The sequence below is a fragment of the Phoxinus phoxinus genome, assembly GCF_949152265.1.
Source record: "Phoxinus phoxinus genome assembly, chromosome: 23".
NCBI lineage: Eukaryota > Metazoa > Chordata > Actinopteri > Cypriniformes > Leuciscidae > Phoxinus > Phoxinus phoxinus.
The window spans coordinates 14222859-14232195 of NC_136898.1; the positions used below are offsets into that span (position 1 = coordinate 14222859).

Below are 9337 nucleotides of genomic sequence, written 5' to 3' on the forward strand. Positions count from 1 at the left end.
ACACTTTTGTCCAGTGAATTCGGATCACTAAATCTATACTCACTTAATTTTAAAAAAATTAATGACAGCAGACACTCAGGGTAACGTTCCAGAATTAAATTTTTTAAGAGTTCGACAATACTTTTAGAATAACTGCACCATTGTGACTAACAGATATAAAAATAGAGACTAATTAACTCGTCAGCTTGGAGAGTATTTGCAAAAAATTACGTTTAGAATATATCAGGCTAGTTTGAAGAGTCCATGAGGATAATAATACCTTACTTTCACCTCACTCTCTATTTCTCTTCTTTCTTACACTCGTATGTGCTGAGTAATGGCACTCATGTGACTATGAGAAAGCCTGTGCGTTTTCCAGAAACCTGTGGTAGTCAAATCTAATTCCTGGGAGAAAAGCAGATGCAGTCATGTGGTCCATTAAGAGGACACAAAGGTTCTCAGAGCACTGGTGTCCTCACCAATGAACTTCTCGCTTGCATGGCAAATAAATGAACTCAATACTCGCTAGAATCCTCATTCTAAACAACTTTTTGAACTATAGAAAAAGCGAGTGCTAGGCACATTATCGATCGAATCTGTGTTCTGAGTGAATTCTCAGAATTTGGGGTTTTTGTAAGGATTTCCAGGAACCTGCTATGAATCACTTTCTCATGCTCTATGAAGAATCAAAGCACAAAAGTATAGCCTGCAGAGGCTTGGACGCAAAAAAGCGCCATGCAGTTGTCATGGTGATAACACAAGAGTTGAGTATAGGTGGGAAAAGAACTACAAGGCTGTAATTTGTCTAGCCTCAGCCCGTTATTCCACCTGAGAGATCACGTTTATGTTGTTATACATGCACTTAAATATAATTGGTGATAATAACTTTTATGTTAATAATGCTAATCCTGTAAGAATGAAAATTCAGTCAACAAAACAAGAGATTTATTTCACTCTGCAGCTTTAAACGTAGACATTATACCACTCATTTTTCAAGCGAATAATATGTGACATAGCATAAAGTATCTCTTCATACTTTGAAACAACTGACAACGTCTCGAAAAAATGGCTCACGAACACTTATTTAATGATACAATACAATCCCTAATATACAACACCTCCCACATAGACAAATACTATCTGAGAATAAAAACTCTGTTTGCAGCAGGTGCAGATGGATAAGGCTGTGGATCAATATACACATTAAAGGATTTAAATAAAGCACATGGTGATGTAGGGAATCATGGGAGATTTATATAATGTCAATGAGTCATACACTGAATCACTGAGAGATGCAGAGAGTGGAATAGGAGTGAAGGGGGGATGAAATGGAAGGATGGCAGTAGATAAGAAGGACCAGGGTTTTAAGAGATGGAGTGGATGAGGGAAGAGGTTGGCAGCTCTCTTTTTAGAGATACAGTTTGACATATCTACTCTCTGCAAACATTTAATAGACATTTAGCCTGATTATAAACACTCTAGACATGCTAGCATCAGAATGCAAGTTCAGATCCCATGAATTAAAATGATAAAAATCCCATAAAATAGTATTTATCTTAGCATGCCAGTCCATTAACAGTGTCAATAAATATAAAGGATGGTAAAATAAGCATACTACAGAATATGTCATAGTGAACTGGTCTAAACACTCCACATAAATCAAAACCATCAAACGTCCATTTTTTTCCAGCTTTGAGATGAACTCCTAAACATTAAAGTTGAAATAAAACTGAAGAAGCGAAAGATCTTTTTTCTGTATTGTGACGTATATTATCCAAGTGTAACGGAATATCGAAAAAGAAAGTTGGGCGGGGACTTGGTCCACTGGTTGTTGATTGGATGGACACAGATCTGAATGCGTGTGCAATAAATTGTAAGAAAGGGGCGGAGTTTAAGCAGGCTAAATCATTGAAAAAGTTCGGCATTCATCACCAGAAAGAAGTCTGTCGTTTAACGGAAGGTCACAATATGAGATTTTGATAAAAATTTCCGAGGTCAAAAAAAAAAAAAAAAAATTTGTTAACAATAAGATGAATACCATGCATTTAGATAATAGATTGAATTTTCATTTCAGCCCAACTTTTGAAATGAGCAGTTGTCTCTGATGAGAAATCCAAAGCAAAATATTGATGACTCATCCTGCACTACACAGATATTTGTCCAATCAAATGCTTTCTAGAGTGAGAATGTCCCTCCAACGAATACCACCTGTAACATAACTAAAGCATACCTGTTTATTTAAACAAAAAAAAAGTGAAAGAAAGAAAAAGAACAAGCCCTTGTGGTATGTCCTGCTTAAACTTAAAAGAGAGAATAAAACGGCTCTTAGTGCAACTTTATGGGCTTTTAAAAAATATCAGTGAGTTTAGTCAGGAATATAGCTGAAATGCAGATGCAAACCAGTTCTGAAAACATCTTGATGATGTACATTTTCACTTGACAACCCCAGTCCACCAGAACCAACTACACCTATATTACATGCTGACTAAAAGACTCCTGTTTCTAAAAGCATAATCAGCCATATGTCTGTCTGACAGAGAGAAGTTCTCATCTCTCACATAATCAAGCATGCTAGTCCAGAACTCCCCAGGTTTTTGATATACAACAACAACACAAAAAGACTCACTTAATTAACTCACAAAAACATAAGGTGCAGCTTCAAACATGAATACATTTACTCTGTGTGCAAGCTCAAAGTGTCTGTAATTTAATGATGTAGACAGGTGTAACTAACGGACAGATCTTTCTGCTGGTTGCGACTTTTCGATGGTCGACAATAGTGCTGGAATCAGAGGGATTCTCATGTGAAGATCTACATCCTCTTCAGTCCAAGGACCGCCAATGCTGCATTGTTGCCGCCTCCTCTCAAGGTTTGAAACATGCAGAACAGGTCATTTCTTTACCAGAGTTGAGCTGAGGCGAGATGGTATCTGGAACTACCGATTTCAGGATATCGTTCTCACTGGCAATGATGTGTTTCACTAGGAAGTTGGCAGCTTCGTTAATGTTGAGGTTTTCCTTAAATTTGGAGAAAGAACATACATTAAACTTTTTTTTTCTGACTACCAGGTTTCAAAATGTTCAGTTTGATCATTCGGGAATAGACTGTGTTTGATCTCATCTCCCATTGAACTTGACCTGGGAACAGTAATGAATTATTAAAACCTGTGAAAATGCTCATAGCTGGAGAATAATTTAAGACTGACTGGACTCTTCATTAAGAATGGATAGAGGTTCTAAAATAAATGAAATAAATATATGCCTTTGAAACATCTCAATGGGATTTAATGAGATGGCCTCAGTGTACCAAAATGCATTCTCCCGTTTCCCTCGGCAACTGCTCTGCATGTGAGTGGCAGCTGTAATTAGCGTGCAAATATGAATAAGCTTCAACCAGAAGCTTTAATCAAGAGCTAAAGGTTCTGACAATACAAGTTATCAAAAGATATTTGTTAGTATCATGTCAGCAGGCGAGAAAAGCTATTTTATTGTAGCCTACATAAAGGGGGTCCCCGCTAATCGTGAACGTGATTTCGCCAAGTGCAACATTCAATCAACCAATCAGATTTGAGGGACAAGTTTACAGTTTGTCAAGTTTAGGATTACAACTAGGTTTAGGTGCTTCTACATCAGTGTTATTTCACTGATTCTTGAGAGTCGGGACAAAACACGTTTTAAAAAACTTTTTTTTTAAATACACACTATATCAATTAGAGTTATACGTTTCTGCAGAGAAAGGTCTTAGCTATTTAACCATGTAAAGGAACAGGTTCTAAATAAAAACACATTTTAAACAAATTGACATGTTTCCCTTCAGAACTGGATTTGTGTCAACTCCGTCAGACACACTAAAAAGTAAACAATTTAAATTCTTCCAATCCAACAAGAATCTAAAGTTATGAAGTATATTGTAATAGTGTTTAGTTACTCTGATATGTAAACAAAATACAATATATAAACTTAAGTTGTGATTTCACACTATTCTGAAAACTCAGATTTCTAAATATTTGCATTTTCAAACTTTGATTTTAATTTCAATATTGTAAAAACAAATTACTTAAATAAATAAAACCTAAGAGGATGTAGATCAGATGGTCCTTTATTACAAAAACAACACCAACTGAAGGAAGAATATTTTTTTCCCAAAAAAATTAACAAAAACATACATCCAAACGTCGAAGATCTGACGGTGTTGACGAAAAACTGACGGTGTTGACAAAAAACTGACGGTGTTGACACAAAATGTGTGCATTGCTGATTATTGAACAGATGTGCTCTTTAAACACTACTACTAAAACTACTCCTTGTTATTAGAGTATTGAACTTACTGTAAAGCAAACTATAATAAACATATTGCACATACACCGTTTCCAACTATTTTAAATTAAACCGTTTCCAACTATAAAAAACAAAAAAAAACAATAAGGGAAACCAGGGGCTACCCTCTGCCGTGATAATTTTTTTTGGCCATATCGCCCAGCCCTACACTGGCTTCTCATTTGTCTATCTGTCTCTATATATATAAATATATATATATTAAAGTGCTGGCAAAGTTACACGTTACACAATAATAAGCAGACCACTGCCTGCCCATTCTCTACAAGTCAGATGCGTATGGTTAAATAATGTAATGCATGCTATGTATGTGCATTTATGTGTAAATAAAACCCTGAAATAACAGTTTAACCCTTCACTATATTCACAAATAATATTATATTCGCACATTAAGAGGTTATTGGTGGATTTGTCAACTCCGTCATCTTACAGGTCAACTCCGTCAGACATAGAACCTGACGGAGTTGACGTCTGACGGAGTTGACGTTAGGGGGCATGTATTTTCCACCAAAACATGTATTGTACACTGCAGCTAGGTAGTTTTTCCTCAGTTGCTAGCTGTCCCAATAACCTCACTAAAATGCTTAAATTCAATCCACTATGGTTTAAAAAAAGTATCTTAACAGAAAGATGGTATTGACATGGTGCAGCTGTGACCATAGGAATATTGACATTGTTTGTCTAAAATAAAAAAAAATGTAAAACGTACTAGAGCATGTGTGGTAGTGCTGCATTCACCACAGGCAGGGAGATGAAAAGGGGTCCTCAGGGATATAGCTGACCATGCTATTTCCTGATTTAAAGAGCTTTATGAAAATATCTGACGGAGTTGACAGAAACTGAGGACACAACTTTAATAGGCAGATTTCTATGGAAAATATTGTTTGATGTTCACTTCATGCATTGTTTTTTATATGTATACCCCTTATTTTGTATTTGATATATATGTTTTCACAATTGTAGAGCTTTTTAAAAGTTTTTTGGGATGGTTAATGTTGTGACCTCTTGCTGAGGACAAGTGCAATAACATGGACCTTCTACATGGACATGTAGAAAACCTTCAAGTTTTCCCCAAAAAGATAAAAAGTTTATTCTAAAAATCAGATAGGTATATACAAATCCTTTAGATTTAACTTTGTAAGTATGCCAATCATGATGAATTTCTTAATTTTTGCTATAAATTAGACTTTTCTATGTGGGACATGTTTTGTCCCGACTCTCAAGAATCAGTGATTTACCATTAATTTCTTAACTTATGGGTATAGCCTAGGACTAAATATTTGGGCAGCCATCACATGGCAAACTCTCTTTGTTGGTAATCCTCCACACACTTTCACAATTGGATTCAATTTATTGTTGGTGAAAAATACACCTGCAAATACAAAAACGTGCTTTTGCGTGACACACCAAAAGGAGAAATATGAATTCTAAGACTAACGTTGAATCAGTGGGGAAAAAACTGTGGCGGTACCCTGGTAAAGTGGTGGTAACAGATGTAAAACCATTTGATATTTAACAATAACATTGTAGTACTATAGGCTATTCATAAACCAGAGTATTTACATGGTACTCCAAATAATACCATGCAAAACACTGTATTACCCTGATGCCATGTCCAAAAACATCTCTTGTTGTTAGTTTAAATCCCATACATGAATACACTTAGTGAATATAGTACAGTGGGATATAAAATTACGGTATGGTATTAGCATCTAAAACCCTCACTATTCCATGGTTCTGTATATTCTTAGTAAATGTGAACACAAACATTCTCCGTCATTACTGTTGCTCTATCTAAAATCACAGCAAATGTTATATCTTACCTTAGCAGACGTCTCAAACCAGCCCACAAATCCATTCTCCTTGCAGTACTGGTCCATCTTCAGGCTGTTGTTAGTTAGAAAGTCTCTATTTTGGTCGCACTTATTGGCCAGGAGCACTGTGGCGACACTCTGGCCATTTGAAAGTATTAATTTTGAGTCCAGATCCTCCTTCCATTTGGAGACTGCCTCAAACGTGGTGGGTCTGGTAACATCAAAAACAATGAATGCCCCAATGGCCTCCCGGTAATAAACCCGCGTCATGTTCCCGAACCTCTCCTGACCTTCCAGTGCAGATGGAGAGGGAGGAAAAAAGGTACAAAACAATTGGGAAAAGCACAACACAACAAGCCAAATGCAGCACAGATATATATTCCTGTTCAAAAGTTTTGGGTTGGTAAGATTTTTTTGTTTTGTTTTTTAAAGTCTCACCAAGCAAGGCTGCATTTATTTGATCAAAAATACAGCAAAACAGTAATTTTGTGAAAGAATCATTTACAATTCATAATAACGGTTTTATATTTTAATATAATTCTACTTGTAATTTATTCCTGTGATGCAAAGCTGAATTTTCAGCATCATTACTCCAGTCTTTGGTGTCACATGATGTTTCAGAAATCATTCTAATTTGATGCTCAATAAATATTTTTTATTATGATCAATGTTAATACACATTTTTTGGAGACCTTGATCCAGATTTTTCAGGATTCTTTGATGAATAGAAAATTCAAAAGAACAGCATTTATATTTATTTATTATTTGTTTCTCCTCTTGTTTTATCTCTTTTTTATGTCTTCGTTTGTATTTTATCTGATCCCTTTGAAAGTGTACAGTACTATGTTTTTGAGGTGATTTTTTAAGAATTTGATTTGATTTATTTGAAATAGAATAAATGTTTTGTAATGTTATACATGTCTTTACTGTCCCTTTTGATCGATTTAATGCATCCTTCCTTGCTGAATAAATCTATATTTATTTCTTCAAAAAAATCTTACTGACCCCAAACGTTTGAACACTACACTAGTGTATATATTGTATAAATAAATTGCAGACAGACACAGTAAGATATTTTAGCAGCTCATGCCAGACATTCTCAAATTCTAAGAAAAGGCCTGTGCCAAGATAAATTTGGCTTGATTACATTTATTATAATGAATCTACTGGACAAAAACACATATGTGTCTATACAAATCATTGTGTAATTTCCAGCAATGTGCATTGTTCTGACTGAGCAGTATCCACAGCAAAGTTTCTTGTCCTTCTTATTCAGTCGAATATGCTCATTACTGCTGATTTTTCCAGCTAATGGCACATTCCATCTGTGTGCCTTTCTCTTGTCTGACTCTGAATGCAGCCACTCTTCTGGGCTGCCAACATTACACAACATTCCCTAGGACAGCTGTTTCCCTCAGTTAGTTCTGTTATTTATTCCAAATTAGAATCAGGAGGTGCATCTTGATCTCCATGAGTCTGACAGCAGTCTGCTTCACACCACCAAACACAAGATGCTGTATTGGTTTTGATAATCCATATGGGCTTTTGAGATATTACACAGGTGTTGTACACCAACAACAATGAATTATGAATAATGGATTATAATGTAAATCATCAATCAGGTTGTGTTTGTGAAATCACTTGCACTTGAAAACTTCAGATGTGCTGCTGTTAACTATCCTTGACTTAAATTTGATTAAATTGTTATGGTCACCTAACTTGACAACGTATGCGTGTGTTCAGAGGAAACTATTAGTCACTAACAAGGAAAATGAACTCAGCATGTTTCACTTCATGAAATTGTACTATGTCAGATGACTTCCAGGGCAGCAATGAGGGGCAGCAATGAGGAGTTTATGAAGCCCACGCGGAGTTTATGACTCCATGTATGACAGTTTCTCATCTCATCTCTCAACAGTAGCCTAAATGCTGGAAGTACACCGTGGTTTGGTTACAGAGATTTCCCCACAATGTCATCCGCGTGCTTTATCTTTCTCACATGAGACCTTTCCATGCGGGCACGCGGAAAACGAGTTCTTTAGGCTGCGCGTGCCTGACACGTGAGGAGGGCAATAAACAGCAGAGACTTCTGGTTTGGGTTGGCTACGTATTTTGCTGCAGAATAAGATCAACTAACATTACATTTAACGACGTTAAACCGTAATGGTCTAATCTGATATTGAAATTGAGCTGTAGCCTACTAAAGTTTTACGAACCAGTGTTCCACGGCTTACCACAAAATAACACATAATTTATTTAAGATAAAACTATTGGCCTACATTTTGGTGATTTATTTTAAAGTTCCTAATCAGAATTTGTACAGGCTGCCATACAAAACATCAAATTATGTAATTAAGTGTAAATAATACACTTTCTTCATTCTCATTCTATTTCAGCATAAATGCTGGCACGGATGTATCTCCTGCTTTGACACACTGCTGTAGGCTAGTCTATACTTTCTCTTACCTGCGATGTCCCACAGCTGCAGCCGGACCGTCTCTGAGTCCCAGTTGAGAACTTTGAGCGCAAAATCCACCCCGATAGTCGCTCTGTAGTTTGCGGAGTACGTCTGATGCACATACCGTTTGATGATGCTGGTCTTCCCTACTCCCAAATCACCGATGACAAGAATTTTGTACAAATGCTCTTTCTGATTGCTATGCATCGCTGAGGACATGTGTGTTTCCAGAGTTTATCACACTACCTCATCTGTCATTGAACTTAAACTGGCACCGCCCAGGGCGTGGAGAAACTTGTGACCAGCTGTCAGACACGCTGTTTACTCGTGTGGGAATCTATCTATCTAGGCTATCTATCTATCTATCTGTCTGTCCGTCCGTCCGTCCGTCCATCCATCCATCCATCCATCCATCTATCCATCTATCTATCTATCTATCTATCTATCCATCTATCTATCTATCTATCTATCTATCTATCTATCTATCTATCTATCTATCTATCTATCTATCTATCTATCTATCTATCTATCTATCTATCTATCTATCTATAGGCTACCTGCCTGCCTATCTATCTATCTATCTATCTATCTATCTATCTATCTATCTATCTATCTATCTATCTATCTATCTATCTATCTATCTATAGGCTACCTGCCTGCCTATCTATCTATCTATCTATCTATCTATCTATCTATCTATCTATCTATCTATCTATCTATCTATCTATCTATCTATCTATCTATCTATAGG

At 36.3% G+C, this 9337-nt stretch overlaps 1 protein-coding gene across 2 annotated transcripts; it reads right to left on the reverse strand.

Moving 5' to 3' along the window:
• Positions 1-908: 908 nt before the first annotated feature.
• Positions 909-8839, reverse strand: rab38b (RAB38b, member of RAS oncogene family). Of its 2 annotated transcripts, none has more exons than XM_079599721.1 (3): positions 8595-8839; positions 6138-6413; positions 909-2997 (listed from the first exon to the last, which is right to left on the reverse strand). In XM_079599721.1, exons 1-3 carry the CDS (start codon positions 8706-8708, stop codon positions 2845-2847), a joined length of 543 nt encoding a protein of 180 aa, XP_079455847.1. In that variant the 5' UTR covers positions 8709-8839; the 3' UTR covers positions 909-2844. The 2 variants fall into 2 exon arrangements, with proteins under 2 accessions (XP_079455847.1, XP_079455846.1); XM_079599720.1 differs by having other exon boundaries at positions 6138-6418.
• Positions 8840-9337: the final 498 nt, after the last annotated feature.